The sequence below is a fragment of the Marmota flaviventris genome, chromosome 11 (assembly GCF_047511675.1).
Source record: "Marmota flaviventris isolate mMarFla1 chromosome 11, mMarFla1.hap1, whole genome shotgun sequence".
Lineage (NCBI taxonomy): Eukaryota > Metazoa > Chordata > Mammalia > Rodentia > Sciuridae > Marmota > Marmota flaviventris.
Genome location: NC_092508.1, coordinates 110,568,952 through 110,590,647, shown reverse-complemented (window position 1 = coordinate 110,590,647; position 21,696 = coordinate 110,568,952). Strand labels below are relative to the sequence as shown.

Here is a 21,696-nt window from a genome sequence, read left to right as displayed (position 1 = left end):
AATATTAGTGTTGTGCATTCAGTAAGTGCTCAAGGAGGCATGGTAAAAGATGATGGTAGTGTACTATAATTTAGTCTAAGTGATTTAATTGAGTAGGCTAAGTGTCTATCTTAACTTTAATTCAAAATACTACATATGATGTTTATACTTTTTCATGACTTAATAAAAATCACTTTTAAAAATAAAAGTGAAAAATATGTTACTTAGGAATAAAATTAAAATTACTATATCATTTAAAGCAAATTGCAAAAAAGACTGACTGAGGCAAGTATGGATTGGTCTTTCATCTTGAAGCTTAAAAAAGTTATGATACAAATAATCCTAAACTGTAATTAGGAAAACAATCTAATGTATAATACAACAAAATGAAAACATCTAAGAATGAATATAACAAGTGAAACGCAAGATTTGTATACCCAAAACTATAAAACATTGTTAAAAGAAGACCTAACAAAATGGAAAGACAGTCTGTTTACATGAATAGAAGAATTAGCATTGTTAAGATGGCAGTACTCCCCAAACTGATCTACAGACTCAATGGAATCCCTATCATAATCTCACTTGGCTTTTTTGCAAAAAGTTCCAAGAAGTTAAAATTAATATAGAAATGCAAGTTAGCTACAAAAACTCCTTAAAAATAAAGAATTAACTCGGAGGATTCATACTCCAAATTTCAAAACCTACCAAAAATCTGTATTAATCAAGATAGTGTGGTACTGACACATAGATCAAAGGAATAAAATTAAAAGTGCAAAAATAAACCTAACACTATGGTTGGTTGATCTTTTTTCACGGACGGCAAGACAATTTTGTGGGGAAAGAATACTCCTTTCAATAAATAGTGCTAGGATACTGTGGATACCCACGTGAAAAGGGATGAATTTGGACTCCTCCCTCATGCCATATAAAAACTGACTCAAAAGGAATCACAGTCTTAAATGTAAGAGCCAAAATTATAAAAATTCCATAATAGGAGTAAATCTTTACTGCCTTGGAGCAGGAAAAAGTTTCTAAGATATAACATCAAAACATCAGCTACAAAAGAAAAAAAACATCGATAACTTGCACTTCAGTAGGATTTAAAAACATTTGTACATCAAAGGAAACTATCAAGAGAGTGAAAAGACAATCCATGGAATGAGAGAAAATATTTTCAAATATTATATCTGACCAGGAGCTTATATCTAGAAAGTAAAAAGAACACTTCTACTCCAACAATGAAAAGATACTCACTGAATTAAAAAAAATGGACAAATGTCTGAATAAATGTTTCTCTCAAGAAAGATACACACATAGCCAATAAGGACATGCAAAGAGGCACAACATTATTAATAATTAGGGAAATGGAAGTCAAAGCTACAATGAGACATCACTTTGTGTCCACTGGAGCAGTTATAATGAAAAGTTATAGACAATAATAAATGCTGACAAAGGTATGCCAAAATTGGACCTCTCGTATGTGACTGTCAAAGATGTAAAATGAGGTACATTCTCTATGGAAAACAGTTTGGTGGTTCCATTTGATCCAATATTTTTTTCCTTAAGTATGTACCCAACCCAAATGAAAACATAGGTTCATACAGAAACTTATATATGATTATTCATAGCAAGAATGTGGAAACAATCTAAATACTACCAATGATTGACAAAGTGTTAAACAAATGTGATATATCTCTACAATGAGATATCATTCAACCATGAAAAAAAAATGAAGTTTTAATAGGCACTACCACATAAAACATTATACTTAGTGAACAGGATTAGTCACAAAGACAGCTTATCAGGGTACCATTTATGGGAAATATCCAGAATAGACAAGTACATGGAGACAGAATGCAGATTACTGATTACCTAGAGCTGGGTGAGGGGCAGGGGTGGGCAGGGACTGCTAATATTTGTGAGTTTCTTTTTCAAGTGTTGAAAATGTTCTAAAATTAGATTTTGGAGGTGGTAGCACAGCTTTCTGAATTCACTAGATCATTGTCTACTTTAAGTGCATCAATATTTTGGTATTGAATTATATTGCAATAAAGCTATAAATTAAAAGATGCAATAAATTTAAAAGCATTATATTTTCTTTAAATTGTTTTATAGATCAACATATTTTAGGGCCAAAAGGGACCTCTAGGGATCACTTATTTCATTTCTCTTGATATGTGAGATGAAGAAAATAAGGATCACAGAAATAAATTTGTTAGAAGATATACAGGTAGTTTTAGAACTAAAAATATACACTTTATATTCCAATTTCCAAAATGTATCAAGAGTTGATAAATCCTGCAGAATCCATCTACAGAAAACTGTGAGAAACAGAGATAGTAAAATAATTTAGGTAATTTAATTAATGTAACCTATCAAAATATCCATGTGACCAGAATATTTTTGTGTGTATAAGAGACAGAAATGCTAAAACTAACAAGGAAGAAGAACATAGACAACTAAGAGATTTCAGAAGCATTTGCTTGCATACCTTAAAGAACATCTATTGAATTAAACAAATATGTAAAATGTTTTTTCAAGGAAAGAGTTTTTAATGTTTGGGCTATAATGTTATATATGGTATCAAAAATTATTCAGTAACCTAGGCAGTATTTTAATTCAAAGAAAGAAAAAATATTTATGCTTTTGAAGCTAATTTCTCTAACTTTTGATAATTGCTTTACATTTTTACTTCACATAAAAAAGGAGAAAAAATATCTTTGAAAAGAAAGTTTGAATGTTTTCTATTTGCATAGACAGGTCGTGGGAAAATAAATTAGTACACGCACACACAACCTCTCAATCTCTTTGGTATTCTTAGATTTTTTTATGTGTTATTATTTAAGACTTCAGTGTTCTCAGAGTTTCATATTGATTCAATCTTCTAAAATAATTATTGAATTTTAAAGGAGGAAAGAGGTTTTTGAGAACTCATGTAGCTAAAGATTGCAAATAATAGGATGTAGATGGCATAATTCTCAGAGGTGAATTATATTTGGCTTGTGATGTCTTATTTAAAAAAAAAAAAATCTAATCTCTAGGCTGGGGATGTGGCTCAGGAGGTAGAGCATCTGTCTTGCATGTGCAAGGCCCTGGCTTCCATCTGTAATGTATCAAAAAAAAAATCTAATCTCAAAAAATTGGGAGAACTTACATAAACATTTGTGTGTTGATGTGTGTGTGTGCAAACTGCACTGCCTGTCAAGTAAAAGTATGGCATATATAATTATGTACAGTACTTAATATTTGATAATGATAATGAACAACTGTTACTGGTTTATATGCTTGCTATACTATACTTTTTATTGTTATTTTAGTGTATACTCCTACTTATTAAAAAGTTTACTGTGAAATAGTATGCTATGGTATAAGAGCCAGCAGCAACCTCATGTACCTTGTGTTTACCATATTTCTTAATTGCATTAAGAGACCACGTGGAGTAATCAGCCTGTACCATCTTGGTATGTGTGAGGACTCTCTGTGATGTTCCTACAATGATGACATGGCCTAATGACACAGTGCTGTTAAATGATGCATGACTGTATTTCTTAACTTTCCCCACAAGGCACTTCATTAATGGGGGTGTTCCTAGTGAAAGAATTCAGAACTTATTATCAGTTTTCCCATATTCTGTTGGTGGAAAGATTCATACCCTTTGGTGGTTATTAGAGAAAATCAAGTTGAATTCCTCCCTCAAAAAAAGATATTTGCCAATCTAAATGTATCTTGCATCTATAGATAGAAACATTCTCAGTCTAAATGAAAATTGGCTCTTGGGACAAAACGAACAAACAAACCTAAGATATCACAATAGTTGTGATATCCTCCAAAGGGCCACAGCAAATAAACAGATATATCTTTGGCATTAAATTGTATGGGAGAAGGAGAGGAGCACACACACACAAAAAAAATATATATTTATTTATTTATGGTAAATAAATTTATTTATTTATTTATTTATTTACGGTATTCTAAAGGGGGTGATTAAAAAATGGCTTGAGAAACATTGACATACAGGGAGGACTCAGAAAGACCAATGCCTGGCTCGACTGCTGTTTTCCTCTCAGATCTAGCTCCTTATGGGAAGAACCCCTAATAAATGTGTCAGGGAAATAATAACCAAGTCAGAGGAGACACTGCTTCCAACACCCAAGAGGCTAATAATCCAACTGCAAAAATAATCATGCATTTATTTATCTTAAAAGCCATGGGGAAACAGGGACTTTTAATATTGGTGGCATAGGTATAAATTGCTATAGTTCAACCATTTTTTGGAGAGCAGTTTGATACTACAAGGTGAATCAAACATGTGGGTAACCTGTGATCCTGTGATTTCTCCATATGAAAATTTTTGCCTCTGTTCACAAGGATGCATAAATAGGAATGTTCAGAACAGCACTGCTAGTAATGTAATGACAAAAAAAAAAGGAAACAAACTATCCATTATCCATTGTTTGGGAATTATGTAAACTGCTACTGCAATAAATCCACTTAGCTGGATTCTTAAAATATTTCAGATGAACTAGAATTCCTTTTATCAGCAAAGATAAGTCTTTTTCCAGGGATTAAACTCAGGGGCACTTAACCACTGAGCCACATCCCCAGACCTTTTTTGTATTTTATTTGGAGACAGAATCTCACTGAGTTACTTAGTGCCTTGCTAAGTTGCTGAGGCTGGCTTTGAACTCATGATCTTCCTGTCTCAGCCTCCAGAGCCTCTGAGAATTACAGTTGTACATCATCATGCCCAGCCTCAGCACAGATAAATCTTGATGCCATTAATGTTAAATGGAAAAAAAAAAATGAAGTTAAGTGGAAAAAAGGCACAATACATAGATGAATACAAAAAGGATGGTGCCATCTGTGTAAACATAAAACACAAACATATAAAGCATCTTAGACATCCCAGCTCTCCTACAAGCGATTCTTCTCCAGTGGGCTAGATTTGTGCATCATAATAGTCTCAGGGTGAAGAGAGAGGGAGAAAATGAAAGCTTCAGGTCCTCCTAAGGCCCAGCCCTAGAATGCTGAATCACTTTTGCCATGTTCTGTTGCAAAGGGGTCAGAAGCACTTCCAGATTCAAAGAATTAGAGAAATGGGCACCACCCTGTATGGGAAGAGAAGAGGGTGGGCCATCCTGGGATGGAGGAATGTGTGGCCATTCAACAACCTACTGCGTGTTTGACATAACAGTGCAGGAAGACTCCAGAATACAATGTAAGTTCTCTCCTAAATAATCTGTAAATTTAAATCCAGTCCAACCCAATAAAAATCTCTACTGTACTTCTTGTAGAACACAATGATCTGATACCCCGGAGTTCATCAGGAAAACAAAAGTGTATACAAATGGCCAAAGATTTTTTTCAAATAGAACAAGGCAAGTTTGACCTAAAAGATATCCAAATTTACTAAAGCTTATAACTAGCACAAACATAGTCAAATAAATCAACTTTAGAAAAGAATAGATAACCAAGGAAAAGGATCTTGGATGTGTTAAGTTTTGTTAAGATCAGGGGGCATTTCAAATTAGTGGGGAGAATATTCGAATTACAGAATTAATGAATTCACATCCTATATAAAATAAAGTTAAACTTATGTTTTGTGCCACAGACAAAGGTATATTCTAATGGTACCATAAGAATGGTTAAAAACATAATGGAAAATATTCTTTTAATTTATTGTAAAGGAAAAGATTGACACATTTGACTACGATCAATTGTAACATTCTACAGCAAAGAGCCAAAAGATAACCTCACAGAAAAATATTTGTAGCAGCTGTTAATAAGGATTGATATTCAAATATATTATGAGCTTTTACAAATCAATAAGCAACAGGAAGAAGGAAAAAGAATGACCAAATAATTTAAGCAGGTGATCCACCCTCCATACTTCAAACAACCAAAACAGCATACAAAGATGCACAATTCCATTAATAATCTCAGTTTGTAATTTGAGAGGTTGAGGACATTTTTTTTTCTTTTACCACCAGTTTGTGAAAGCTTTAAGACTGATACTACTCAGTAAAGGTGACTATGTAGAAAACCGTCATTTCATAACAGCCATAGAGGTATAGGTTCTTAAAATATTTTTAGAAGGTAACTAGGCAATTCATACCAAATTTTTAATGTTTACACTGTAATTTCACCCTTAGCAATCTAAGCTTTATAGAAAAGTTTGTGCAGGCACAAAAGATACATATACATGCTCTTGGAAACACTGCCTAGAATCAGAAAACATCCCAAACTCTGTATTTCTACATTTAAGCTAATAAGAGATCTATTGATCATCCATTATATTGAATAATATGAAGTTGTAAAAAATTAAACCCTAGTGTATTGAAAATATCAAATAAAGTGGAATCACTGACCAACAAGTGTTGATCCCATCTATTGGAAAAGGGGAAAAAGCAGAATTTATAAATAGGGGTGCACAAATAGAAAAACTGCTAAAAGTGATCAGGAGAATGAAGTTATATGATTTCCACATTATACTCTATATACATTTTTATTGCTTTTATCTTCTAGAAGGAGAATAAATGAATTTAATATGGTATAACAGTTTTAATTGGGAAGAAGACTTTATCATTTCATGGATTTTTTTGTTGAGAGAGTAACGATGAAGGCAAGGGTTTTGGAAATTTCTTCACAAGAGAAAATGTTGATGAAACTGGGCATATTTTGCCTGAGAGAGAAAGCATATTACATTCGCTCCAGAAAACAGAGATGTGTCCAGTGGGTAAAAATCCAAGAGACAGATTGAAACTTTGTTGCCCTTGGAGATACTCAGATATGAAATGGGCCCTTGTGGGAGGCAGTGTGAGCCATCTGTCCCTGGATGAGTGGAATGGAGACAAGGCAGCCACTTGTTGGGTTGGTTCTGAGGCAGTGACTGTGTTGGTTGGTAGGTGAGATGGGGCTGAAAGAAACCACTTAGACCTCAGGTTCTGGCTTTCCTAGTGTCCCAAGTGAAGGTAAACCCAGGAATCGCTATTATGAGACCTCATCTGTCATCTTGGATTATGTGAAGAACTGAGTCATCACAGAGCTGTGAGAAAATTCTTAGAATTTCACTCTTACACATACATAGAAAAATTCTAAGTTTCGATCCTTTGCTGTCAAAATACAGTCCACAGACAAGAAGCATCAGTTTATTAGAAATGCAGAATCTCAGGTTTTGCTGTAGATGTAATAATTGAGAATCTGCATTTTCACAAGGTCTACTAGTGATTTCTGTGCATGAATTTGAGAAGCACTGGTCTGTCCAACTAGCCTAGGCTAACTCCTTAGATCTGAGTCTGAGTAAGAAGAAACAAGCAACATGGTGTGTGTGGGGGGGCAAATAATTAAAAAAAAATATTTTTATTGCTTATTACCAGAAAAAAAATGGTAACATGAAGAGAAAAAGTGACTATATATGTATGTTCATGTATGCATGGAGTAAATAAATATATGTATGCATACAAGCATTATAAAAATGTATTCATAGAATGAACATGTATATATATCTGTGTATATATAAAAGTATGTAGATATGAGTGTGTATGTGTCTGTAAAACTTAGTTCTTCCCAGCTATCATTTAAGTGGATGATTATTGACCATTTTGCTTTTTTTTTTTTTTTTGAAGAGATTTTAGCCCATCTCCCTCTCAAAAAATGAAGAATACTTTCAATTTAATTAAACACTGAACAGAAAAAGATAAACATCTTTGAGACATTTCTCATGCATTTCATTTTGACAGTTGTTATTACTTAGGACATTTTCATGCCATATTCTATATTTTATGGTTTATTAAAATTCTTTCTATTGTTTCAGTGCATTAATGGGTTTTTAAGGTTTAATCCTTTAATCTTGATTTACTTGGCTTTTAGCATTTTTTTTCACCTCAGAATGATTTGGGGTGGGGGTAGCTGCAGGGAGGTTACTTTAGCAGGCAAATGAGTAAACTCTTCAAGTGACAAAAACTGCTAGGTAATTGGAAATATTCTAATTACCAGCTGAAACCTTAGCAAAAATGTATTGGCTTTCGATTTATTTTATGAAGTTCATTTCCTGAATCATTCATTTCTCACTTGTGTGCAAAGACATTTAATGAAAAATAATGAATTCTGCAGTAGATGGAGACATCACAGTTAAACCTTTTGCTGGATTTTTAGAAAGTATTGCTTTTCATAGGCTGTTTCCTTAACAAGTTGTGTTGTTTCTCAGCAGGCTTTTCGGAGTTTAGAGCGTTGTCTACCCAACTGGCCCCAGATGGAAAATACGCTCTTGAAATTGGATGGCTTTTTAAGTGTAGCTCTCTACAGCCTGCTCGAAGAAAAAAAATAAGCTTGAACAGAATGCATTTAGTAGCATGGTCCATAATCCCCTGAGCATCCCACATATTTGGATGTTTTCACTTTTGGCAGTGGAATTTTTCTAATTTAATTAACTCATTAACGTTAGCAGATGACACAGTGTGAAAATTCTTTTCCCTAGTCACTTATCTAAATATTCTTCCAATTCACTGGGGTTATGTACACACTTTTTATTTATTTATTTATAAAATGTATTTATGTATCTGTTTTATTTCTATTCTGATTTTTCCCCTGAAGTGTTTATGGGCAATATATAGACATTTTATGTAATGAATTAGAAACCTTCCTAAAGTGATGAATGGAGAAGAGGCAGAGTAGAGGATAAATGGTGGGGAAAATCTTTACAAAGGAAGACTGGGAGGGAAAGAACAGATGGCGCAAGAACAGCCAGAGCTGAAATGCTTCTCCTGGTCCAAGCCCTACCATTCTGTCTCTTAGTTCTTAGTTCCTACACGGCAAAAATGCAGAAGTAGTCTGTATCAGGCCCGAAGCTGGCAACAACAGGAATGACAGTAAGGCAAGTCTTCCAGGACTAGCCCAGCAGAAAGCCAATCTTCCTCTCAAGTCATTCACATTCGTTCATTCATTCATGTTTTTTTTAAAATGTAAATTTTTTTATTTATATATGACAGCAGAATGCATTACAATTCTTATTACATCTATAGAGCACAATTTTTCATATCTCTGATTGTATAAATAGTATCTTCACACCAATTGTGTCTTCATATATTTACTATGTTTTTATTTTATCTTTAATTTTACTCACCTATATATAAATTTCTCTCCCTCTTAGATTTTAAGCTTCCTGAAATAAAAAAAAATTGGAAATATTGGTCGATTATATTATGCATATTAATGGGATTTGTTGTTCCATATTCATATATATATATACACACACAACATAATTTAGTCAGTTTAATTCCCCAGGACCTTCCCCTAGGCTTCCTTAAAATTTTAGAAAAAAATCCTTCCTCTCTTCATTTCCTTCTATCCCTCCATTTTCTCCCTTTTTTATTCCCTCCCCTTCTTTTTCTCCCTTTCTTCCTTTCTGGCACAGGGCATAGGACAAAATAAATGTTGAATAAATGTTACTGAATTTTGAATGAAAGATGAATATAGCTATTAGTTTTTTTGAAGTATCTTTTTTTCAGTTACTATAGCTATCTGTTTTTTTCTTTTTAACTATTTACTGTAGTATTTTTAAATAGGCATAATTTTTTTTCTGGGTGTGGTGGCACATGCCTATAATCCCAGACTCAGGAGTCTGAGGCAGGAGTATCACAAGTTCAAAGACAGCTCAGAAACTCAGCAAGACCCTGTCTCAAAATAGGAAACCAAAAGGGCTGGGGATGTAACTCAGTTATATCCTGAGTTCAATCCCTTGTATCAATCAATCAATAAATAGGCATAATTTTAGTGATGTTTTTCTTCCAGTCTTTGGCATTCGAAGTTTAGCAACTCTAAATAATGACCTCTCTCTCTTTTTCTTAATACCTTTATTTATTTATTTATTTCTATGTGGTGCTAAGGATCAAACCGAGGGCCTCACACGTGCTGGGCAAGAGCTCTACCACTGAGCTACAACCCCAGACCATGATGACCTCTCTTTAAGTTATTTGTGTATTCTTTTGAAATCTAGATTTGATATTTCTATCTTTAGTCAACCTTAGTTTCTGAATGAAAGGGAGAAACAATTTAAGTATGACTATTAGTGATCCTGAGAGATGTGCAGAGGGACAAGGTGTTTATCCAAAGTGTCTGCAGACACTTCTTTTGGGTCCAGATTTGCAAATTACAAATTGTTGGGCACAGCAACTAAAGAAAGGGAGTTGCTACTGCTGATAACTGTGTGTTCTTCAGCCCTGGAGAAATGATAGAGATCTAGAAAGGGGATATCCCTTTACCCTCTCAGCCTGATGCTCAGTTGTCTACAGCTGGGAGATATTAGGGAATCTTAAGATAATAGATGCCTAACTTCCATTCCTAGCAATCTTGATTTGTTTTGTCTAGGACTGGGACTATTGATCCCCCAGGCAACTCTAATATGCAACCACTACTCTTAAATAGCAGTTTCCAATGCTGGCTGCTCTTGTCATACTCCAGTGCTTTGTCCCTAGAGATTCAAAGATTTGGTAGAAAGCCCAAGGCACTGGTATCTTACAGATGCTCCCCAGGTGATCCTGAGGTGTAGCTGGAATAGAGACCCACTGAGTCACTTTTTCCAAGGACAGGAAGCTTACTTCCCTTTGGTGTTCCCTTGGCATGTGCTATGGTTTGGATATGGTGTGTCCCTTACCCCTACAGGCTAAACCTTTAGAGTCCAGTGGGGGTGGGGAGAGGGGAGAACAGGGAGAGACTGGTTAATGGGTTCGATGACACAGTCACATAACAGAGAAAGATTCTGATGTTCTATTACACAGAGGGTGATTATGGTGATTATTACAGTATTATTTAATTCAAAAATAGGTAAAAGGGGAATGTTGAATGTTCTCTTCACAAAGAAATAATTACTATTTGAAGTGATGGCTTAAGTAAGTATCCTTACTTGACCAATACACAGTGTATCAGGGTACTGAAACATCACACCATGCCATATAAAAATGTATAATTATTAACTCTGTCAATACATAAATGTTACAGATCCATCGATAAACAAATATATTTAATTGCTAGCATAGTGGTGAGGCCTTCAGGCAGTGTTTGGGTAAAGGAGCTCTGCTCTCTTGAAGGAATGTATATAGTTCCTGTGAGAGAGGGTTGTTAGAAGACATTTGCCCCCCTTTTATCTTCCTCTCTGGGCACATGCCTCTTGTCTTCTTTTCATCATGAGTGAGAGCAACACTAGATCCTTACCAGAAGCCAGGTAAATGCAGCTTTCTGAGTTTGGACTTTTAGTCTCCAGAACCATGAGCTAATTAACCCCCTTTTATTTATGTTGCCTAATCTAGGGTCTTCTGTTGTAGCAATAGAAAACAGACTAAGACAGTGTGTTCTATTCTACAGTTACTCTTTAAGTGCCTACCATGTGGGCTGTGGTGTGCTGGGCACTATAGGGAATATACCGATTAATTTGACACAATCTCTTTTTTCTGAACATTTATGAGGGTATTAGCAATTTTATTGAGCATTGTTTTTTGGTTAATGAAGCTGAGTGAAAGACATCTTGAATCTATCAATGAATTGTCTTGCTGGAACCCTACAATAACTTAGTGCACAAGGCATAAGTAAAGTCAAGTCACAGAAGTTAGGGATTTGCTCAAATTTATAGGGAAAGGAGAGCTGGGAACCCAATGTTCTAATGGTTGAGCCACAGTCCTTTGGCTCTACCATTTTGCTCTGTTTCTTCCAGCACCATTATTAATATATTAAAGCAGAGGCTGGGAGCGAGGGAATCAGAGAGGTAAAACTGGGGTGGAGAAAACAACGCTCAGAAAGTATGTGAGTGTGTATCTCAGTGAATGAGTGTCTGTGTCTGTGTGGGTGTATCTGAGTGTGTATATGCATATCTCAGTGTGTACATGCATGCATATATGAGTGAATGTGTAGGTACATGAGTTTTTGAGTGTGAGTGTATCTGAATGAATAAGTGTATGTATGTGAGGATGTATTTGAGTGTGTATCTAAGTGTATGTGACGAGATGTGAGGAAATATGCCTTTGAGACTTAGTTAAATGTGCCATTTGGTTAGTGTCTCCTAAAAATTATACAGTCTATTTACAAAGACTATCAGAAAATAAAAATTAGTGACAGTTTTAGAAATATTAAAAATCTGTCTAGACTCAAAGACTATCACTATCTGCGAGGAATTTTATTTTTTTCCAAAACAGAGGTTACTAATAAAGGCCAGTTTAAATTTCTTCAGATTTCTATAGAAATCTAAGAACTACTTTCATCAACTAGAGATGTCTGGGGCGTTGGAAGGGAAGATCAGTATCAGTAACCATTAGTCAATAAGAGGAGGCTTAATATCCTGCTTTTCTTCAACTGCCTGACCATTTTTCCTTCTCATGGAGGGAAGGAGGAGCTTCCATCCCATCATCCTGAATCAGAAGAACATTTTTTTACAACCAGAGATGTGAGAAGACAGACACAGAAAAGATATGAACACCACTGTGTTATGAAAATTTGTAGATTTAGGCAAGTCCTAAAGAGTAATTTTTAGGTTTCTGGTATTTTAAAAACATTATAGGATCTTTTTGAGACTGGGTGTGTCTGTGTGTGTTTGGCTAAAGAAACAAGTAACTTCGCCATTGCAAGTATGTGTAGTGTTTCTTCCCTTTGGTGACTTTATATTACTACCCTGTTCTTCATCTCTCACACGTACGGCTACAAACATTTGCCCATTCAGTATGCATGCAAACAATAAATGCTCATTGAATGTGTGCCACATTGCTCTGCATTTGGCATTATATCATTTAAAGGAATGCAGAAACTTGATCTTGGACTTCCAGCTTCCAGAACAGTGACAAAATTAATTTTCTTCCCAACAGTGCAAGAGATAAGAGTATGAGAATCAGACTTGTGATTTTTCCTTTGTTGATCACTCCCCTCTTCATATTACCATATCCTGGATGTCATTTATTTCTTTTAGGTAGCCTTGCTTTGATCCATTTGAATAATTTCTTTGGTCCTTCCCAAGATTGTCCTATGGGGTAACTAACAAGATAGTGTATACACCTGGGCTGGCAACTGGCCAGGACTCACTACTGTGGCCATACTGTTTGTTACTATGGTCAGTCCTGATCAGAATACACCTTTATGATTTGTCATGCCCATGCAATGTGGTTGCTAAATAATGTGAATACTATTTCTATCTATATTACACCATGAAGTATGAAGAGAAATTGATCACATCAAGCAGTTAAGTCAGCTTTCTCTATAGGCAGATTGGCTATTTGAGAACTGTCAAAAGAATCCCCATTTCCGAAGTGACAACCCCATCAGCCTCTGACAGAACTAAAATCCAGAAGCTAGAGTCTCTCCTAATGAATTTGATTATATTTACCAGAAAAGATCATCAACATATTTAATATTTAAACGTCGCCTATATATCACTAGATAGCAAAACTCTTTAAATGGAATGTCCATTTATCATCACAACAATCCTACTATGAAGAAGGTGAATCAACCGAGGATTAAATATGTTAAATAATCTGTTTAATGTTATCATCTATTTAAGAATAAAGAGATTCAAACCCTAAGATTAACCTTTATGCTGAGAACAGGAGCCTGTGGCTGTGGTCTACAGTTTAGCACTGTTCTCACACATTCTCCTTCTAGCTTTCTTCATTCCTAAGAAAGTGACCCGGTTTTCCAGGGCATGCAAAGCTCTTTTCCATCTCCTTTTCCTGGTCCCTCTACCTGGGATAAAACTTACCCATCTCTTCCATGGCTGGCTCCTATCCTAACTCTCTACCCCAAAAGTTTCCAAGCCCATGTTCTTGACACTTGCTATACCACCTGATGGGGGTCATGTCTTTCCTATGGGTACATCACAGTACTGTGAAAAGGATCCCCACTTCCCCAAACAACACCCTCACCAGCCTGTGATGAAGCATAAAATTCAGCAGCTGGAGTTTCTTACAAATAAGCAGTGTTCTCACACATTCTCTTCCCACCTTTTTCATGCCTAAGAAACTGATCTTCTCTTGTTTGTTTGCTTATTTATTTTCTGAATGCTAATAGTAGGATGTAAGTTCCATGATGACAGGACCCTAGTCTTTCTTAACACATGGCTGTGTCACCAATATCCAGGGACAGTGCATTCCATATAGTAGGTACTCTCTACATATGTGCCAAATGCCAAAGGGTTTGTGATCTATCAAACCCCTTTGCTCTTCAGAATTAAGACTTGAGAGGGCATGTTCTTGACAGAATGGGAAATATGGCAGCCCATTCATCTGATTGGACTCATCATTACATCCTCAAGAGAAAGAATTTTTGGAGATAACAGAGAATATAGGCACCAAGGCAAAAAGGGAGGCTGCCCTATAAAGTAGGGGAGTCTCTAAAACAAATTTTTGTTGACTGATAGTTTTGACTATAGTAATAGTACAGAACCTCTTTTTCCTGAAAAACAATGCTTGGGCTTTGTTTGCTTATTTCCAACTACTAGCTCCTGCCAACAACAATATATTAAGAACTTAATGTATTTAAAGAACTATCCTAGGTGACTAAGATGATTAATAAGACAAAAAAAAAATCCCTAAGGACTCCTATGAAAATTGGGAGAGATAGGGAATCATTACCAAATGGATTTGTCCTGGGGGGAGATGGGACCTGAGCCAGGCCCCGGCGTATGGAGAGGATTAGGGGAGACTTAGGTGAGAATTTTGATCAAAAGCATGCTCTCAGGAATGTTACGAGTGTGTCTGGGGACTGTAAAGGACTAGTTGGCAGGAAGTAGACCTTGAAAATGATGTTGAAATTTTTGAATTTTCTCCCGAGTTCTGAAAGGACTCCTAGGAGTTTCTGAATGGGCTGGTAAGGTCGTGAAATTAGTATTCCTGAAAGGGAGAGCTGCAAGATGAGGTTGGAGGAGGGAGCAAGCTAGAAAGGGGGACCATCAGCTTCCTGCAAGGGACTGTACTTTGTGCATACACTGTCATGGGCACACTCATCATATCCCTCTTTCTCTGGGTGTGGCTGTTTGACCTTGTCAGGCTTGGAGCCATTGAGAGTGGTAGAACATATTTCTTTTTGGTTTTATACAAACTGATTAACTCAGTATTTTGTTAAATGCTTCTGTGTCAGTAGTACCATGACTTTATGAGAATTATGAACAATTTCTGTATCTCCAAGTGTTTTCTGAATCATCAGGACTCATTTTTATTTTTTTGTTTTATATCAGTTCATGCTCACTGTTTATAAATGTCATCTGTGGGTAATCGTTAATGAAAACTATAAAATATTACCATTCAGTCATTTCACAGGTATTATTTGATTCCCATAATTGTGTTTTAGCAGTTCAGAAAAACACGTTTCAGAGAGGCTAAATGACTTATCCATGGTCACTTAGCTAAAGGCTAAGAAATTCTCATTTTAAACCCATTTCTTTTATTGCAAATTTTTTACATCACAGTGAAAATTGGAAGCTAGCACTTAATATACAGGGCAGATGTTTATTAAGCAGAATACTTCATCATTCTAGAGCAAGCAATCTCAGTGGAGTGCAGAGATGAACTACATGTTACAGTGCAGTGGTTGTTTCATAAATACTCATAGACAATAATGACATCATCCACCATTCATTCTGAATCAATCTGTCCCAAAAGGAACGTATCTTATAATGTTCCTCAAATATTTTTAAATGACATATTTTTAAATTAAATATTGACAATAATGTTCACATTTCAATCCTCCTTGGGCCTTGGGCTCAATAATTCTTGGTTGTGGAGTGTGGTTTTGTCAGTTTGATCTCATGGAATTTGCAGACAGCATCTATGTGCATAGTAACAGAACAATTCTGGCTGATAGAGAGAGAACGGGTGTGGAGCCAGTGTGGCATGAAACGGACTGTTTGCTTTTTTCCACAGTCTGCTGATTCGACCTGCAAACCCATTCCCCAACTCCATTAGCAAAACCTGTAAAAAACACAGGGGCCTCCAAAAAGACAACTCCAACATTTGTAACCCAGGGAGATGTTTTGAGTTGAGAGATCTCAGTTCTATATTTATTTCTTGGGCCTGGGTATTTTTTTTTGGCTTCAACACTTGTTTCTGGTTGGAAAGCTGAAAAACAAGGATCTAAACACTGAGCGCTTGGATAGTAAAACACATGTTCCCTTTTCGCAGTGACCCTGGAAACAGACGGGGGATTCTTATAAATCACAAAGGAAAACAAATAACCTGGCCCATGGAGGGAAAGAGACAACTTGAAAAAAGGGACTTTGGAAAAAGGCTGTCCCTGGATAGCAGTCTTGTGGTAAGTACTAAATATTCATTTACCACTCTATATGTTTTGGCTTAAAGTACATTATTCTTTGACTGTTATTTCCTGAACCCTGTGCTTTTGAAACATCTATTCAAGTTACCCCATTAGCAATATCCCTTGGGATTTTGTTTCATTTTTATTTTACGAACTCAAAAGCCCGCAAATTATTGGAATGTTTGTGCAGTGTCTTAATAGGCAAATGTCATAGTCTGTCAACGTTATATATAATTACATTAATTCCAGCTGAAATCGATTTTAGCTTATACAAAAACACTACTGTACCACTATGCCAAATGCCAAGCCTATATATAGCTGCTCCATCACCCATTTATCTTAACTTTGAGGCTAAGTTGAACAAGAATTCAATGCAAACTTAAATGCTGAAGAATTGAGAAAGTGTCAGAGATCTTCTTGGATATAAATTAATTCACTTATCTGTAAGCTTTCTAAGAATTTTAGTGCTGACAAACGTCATTCTTAACAACCTGATTAGATTTGTTTACAGGTTTGAGAATCACTATAGTAAGTGTGAGAAATGGACTAAGTCACTGATTTTGGAAGCTTGGTCACTTTTTCACAGGTTCTGGGCTAAAGTGTAGGTCACCTGTTGTGTTCTATGAGGCATGTGAATATAGCAAGAAATGAAATCAAGCAAGCCACTCCTTTCACTTTCATGTAACTACTAAAGCAGAAGGTTAGCTTGGTACCTTCTTTTGCACATTTGATGGGGATGCTCTTTGTGCATTTGTATACTCATAGCACCTGGTCCCAAGCCTGCTGCACGAAAGTATCCAATAAAATATTGTTGAATTGATTTATCAGTTGTACCTTTAAACTCTGCAGCTATACATCTTACTCTATTGTGTAGAGATCAGTTCTTTACCCCAGAAGAGTGGACATTTCCTTTCATAAACTGTTCATGGATGTAGATTCCTGGGAATTGAGAAAAGGATTGCATTAAGGTTTATGTGTATGTGATGTGTCAAGTTCTCTTGTTATTCAGAATCAATTTCTATGACTATGTGTGCTGTGCATTGACCAGTATACCTGTAGAGACCAAGGACTTTGGTAGTGTTTTAAGTTCTTCTCCATGTGAATGTGACCTCATCTCTTAGATCTTGCTGTCTCCAGGTAGGAAGTGGTCCAAATATGGTGTGTATATTTATGTTTATTTCTTTTCAACTTCTGGGAAAACGTACGATAAAGGGATCATTTCTCAGCCTCTCCTTTGTAGAGCAACACATCAATGTGGTCTGTGTTGGGCTCAGGCAGGGACAAAGACAGCCATATGGTATGATATGAGCAACTCAGAAATGATTCCCTCAACCCAGAAATATCCTTGTCAGTTGGTCTCCAAAACCACAGATTCTTGCTTTGGGTCTCAACTCCTATGCAAATGCCCTATAAAAGCAAACATACTAAGCTATTGTCTTTAAATAGTTCATAGTAGCTCTCATTAATAAAATGCTTTGGATCATTTCCAAATGTTATCCAGATGAGCAGAACTTTGTTGAGAGAATTATCAAATAAAAGGATATAGAACATCGAATGCAAGAAGGGCTGGGCTGGGTGGAACAAGGTGGAGCAGGGGGAGGTAGGTGACCATAGAGGTATTGGATGCCTGCAAATCCCAGAAAGAGGAAATAGTATCCATGAAACTTTTGCCCACATTGCAAATTTTGCCTAGGGAAAGCTTGCATATGGGTGTAAGTAAAATCCTGCTACATTATTAGTGTGAGCTGAAAACACAAAACCAAGCTTGCTTTCCTGTTGGCATATGGCTCTACCTGGAGACAAGTTGTGGGCTGTGAATTGACTGGCATAGAACACTGTGAAAATGAGAACCTATTGTTTGTACCATCTGGGAATCTTAATTTTGTTAAATGTCCTTTTATCACGCTTATGAGAGTTTTTGCCTGAGTGAATTATCTTCCTTGTCTTCTTGAAGCAGATTGCTACATCTGCACATCCAGATTGGGACCATCCTGTGACTATGCATGTGAGGGTGCTTAAATGTTGTTGAACAGGATACTACTTTGGCCAAGTGACTACAAATTTTGTGTTATGTTCTCTTCTTTTTTTATGATACTGCTGCTGGGATAATGAGAGAAAGAAGGTGGTGTTTGTGTTGATTCTTTGGGAGGGAGATCTGTTGAAACTGCCTTGAAAGAGCTCTGTTGTGATTATCAGGAAGAGACCTAGACGGGGATGAGGTAAAAGGTAACTAGCCTTTAAAGGACTCAAACATGCTTCGTGCTGAAACCATGCAGACAAGAAGCAGGCAGGGATGATTCCAGATTAGACTTCTGAAAATAAAATAATATAAAGAAACTTGCATTATTCCAAGTCACATTATTTATTTTTATTTTATTATTTTGTTCCTTTCTATTCTCTGTTTTGAATCATAGAATGCTAAAGTGGGAATGAGTTCTATCTAGTCCTTCACCTTGTAGAAGAAATAGATTAGGGCCCAGAGAGGCTAACTGCTTCTCCTGAAGTCATATAACTAGGATTACACCAAGAGTAGAATGTGCATCTCCACCTGTCACTTCAGTTCTTTATCATTTATTACATATTATCCCAGGAAGAGGAGATGTCCTTTTGGGAAACTCACTAGAAGAAAGAGAAGCATATTAAATTTTTAAGTCTTGAAATTCTACTGCAATAATCATTATGACCCATATTTTTGAGAGTTACGAGGCCCAGAGGTAATTTTGACTTGCATATTTTGCAGAAGAAAATTCCTCATAATGTCCTCCAAGAATAAGGTACTATTAAGTTCATTACACTTTTTACTTTACATAAGCAAATCATGAAGCATTGAGTTAGAAATTATAGCTCCCTTGCAACAACTTTTAAATTTTTAGGCTGGAGGAACTACAGAATTAAAAAAAGAAAAAAACCTTAAAGTCCAGATGTTGCAAAATGCTCCTACTGTGAGGGAATTGAATTTGTGGTCCTTAATCACAAATTCAGAACCTGACGGGAGAGGTTCGAGAGTGTGAGAGTGTGTTTGTGTGTGTGTGTGTGTGCACATGTGGGTATGTGTGTGAGAGAGAGCCCATTCACTCACATATGTGTGTGCCCTGGTACCACTGAAATACATTCTTTGATGTTGATGATTTTTTTTTAACTTTAAAAATTATCCTTTAAGGAGAAAATGACAGGTAAATGGAACTGAAATGGAAAATATGTTCCATTGGCGGGGGAAGGGGGGGCGGGGGAGGGGGGTGAAACTCAGAAAGGCGAGTGACCACAGGTTTCCTCCACCAGCAGGCAGGAGTCAAGTAGTCTTATATTCGTGGTCAGTAGGATTTTCTCTCTGATAACAATAGAAATCACCCCAGAAATCGAAGCTTCTTCTTGACTCAAAACTGTTCAGCCCTCCTCAGGATGCTTTTTGATCAAAAAAGTCAGCAGTTCACACTGTGCTTTTTTATTTGCAAAACACATTCCCTGGCTTCATGTAGAGCTGTTTGACACTTGTAGCTGGGATAGCATTTAACTGATGAGAAGGCTGGGGACTGAGTGATTTTTTTTTTCCAGCTCACATTTCAATAGCAAACATTCTCCTTTAATTTGGGGAAAAGTACTTTTTTGCTTTTAGGTACAGATGAGAGTAACAGTTCCTCGGATGGATTCCTTCTTGGTATATTCTTTCTTTCCTATTCCACCAAAGGGAGATGAAATGTGGACTGTACTAGATCCTCAGTTCTGACAGCAGTACAGTTTTGATAGATGCATGGGGCAGAAATGGATTTATGTAAATCCTCCTTTTCATCCTCTGGGCTCTTAACGATTTGCATCCAAATCATTACAGTAATCAGGCCCTTCCACTGCATCATAACTAAGTGGGTCCAGCAGCATCATTGAAAACCTGCTATGGGAATGTGCTGGAGAACTTCTGTTTCTCCCTCTCAATGTACTCTTCATCCTTTGCTACTCAGCTGTGCACCTCACGAACCTTGGTAGGAGGCTCCCTTGCTTCTGGCATCTTGTTAGAGTGTGTCCAGAGGGAGGATCTAGCAGGTGGAGGTGTTTGCTCTCCTGCTCTCTCCCTGCCTCCTCATGCATTGCAGTGGCTGGACTCCTCTGTCTCAGGTTGTAGCTTTGGTTGGGCAATCCTTTCTCACACTCCAGTTATAGTTATAACCACAGCTCTCTGTGTTCTGTCACCTTCTCAGTCCCCATACCCCATTCAGACTTCTTCATGGGAATGGCCTTTGGATGTTGCCAGTTCATCTCTTGTTGGCTTTCCACAGCCCTGACAATCTTTAGTAAATCTTCCCCTTCTTTGAATGATTGGAGCATGCCACCTCTGGCTGAGACAGCAAGTGCTCATAGTTTTCTGTGGCAGCTAACCTAATAAGCAAGAAAAGTAAAATAACACAACATGGAGATAAACATGTGGTGCTATAGAAGCAGGAGCTGAGATCACTTTGGGAGGATGTGAGAAAGTACCAAGGAAGAGCTGGTGTTAGAGTCATGAATTGAAGTAATGAAAAGAATTTAGTCATTGAAGACTGGAAGAGTAATGAAGGAAGGGGAAACCCAAGGACACGGTCCTATACTTCTGGTGACAACCTCTGTCATTATTTGTTTTGTTTTGTTTTCTCTCAGGGAAAACTTCTTCCATACATCAAATTTAAATCTGTGCTTCTTTATCTGTAGTTATTTCCTCCCCTGTGTAAGGACTAAAAATAATTCTAAAGGAGGGATTAGAAAACTCTTGCTATAAGGTTCAGAGAGTAAATACCTCAGATTTTACAGGCCAGATGAATAGCTGCAACTACCCACTGCTGCTTTGCAGCAGAGAAGCCACCACCAACCATAACCGAGTAAATGGGTGTAGCAGTGTTCCAATAAAACTTTATTTATAAGGACAGAAAACTGGCTGGATTCTAAAGGATATCTGCATGCAAAAGAAAAATTAAATATTTGAAAATCTGGGTTCATGTGTTCTTTCCTGTTTTCACCATTAGAGTATGCGATCTCTGGAGGCAGGCAGAAGAGTAGAGTCAGGCTAGTATGCAAAGGAACAAATGCCCAAGTGGCAAGAAGCAGGGTGCCAGGAAAATATTTTAGAAAATATATTCAAAATATTTAGAGAATATCGACAGAGTATGTTCAAACTCACTGAGACTTTTTCTAAATGCAAAATTGGGATGTTACTGATGTTACTGCAGCTAGGGAGCTCTAATTATAGTATTTGTCACTTGATGGTGTGGGTGGGTTCTGGGGATATGCTGGGTAGTTTCATCATTGTGCAAACCTCATAGAGAGTACCTACACCAACCTAGATGGCGCAGGTCCATCTTTGGACATGACCACTTGGTATAATTAAGAAACGCAGTATATAGGGTGTGTGTAATGCTGCTGATGATATAACACAGAATACTGGTTTACGTTTTCTTAGAAGGAGTGCATTCT

The 21,696-nt window shown here is 36.6% G+C and overlaps 1 protein-coding gene across 1 annotated transcript in view; it reads left to right on the top strand.

Moving 5' to 3' along the window:
• The window catches only part of Nckap5 (NCK associated protein 5), a 777,883-nt gene that overhangs the window by 19,016 nt on the left and 737,171 nt on the right, over positions 1–21,696 (top strand). The window contains exon 2 of the mRNA XM_071619312.1: positions 16,128–16,257. Within this exon, the coding sequence (XP_071475413.1) occupies positions 16,189–16,257 (69 nt within the window). The 5' untranslated portion in view covers positions 16,128–16,188. The remainder of the gene's footprint in view (positions 1–16,127; positions 16,258–21,696) is intronic.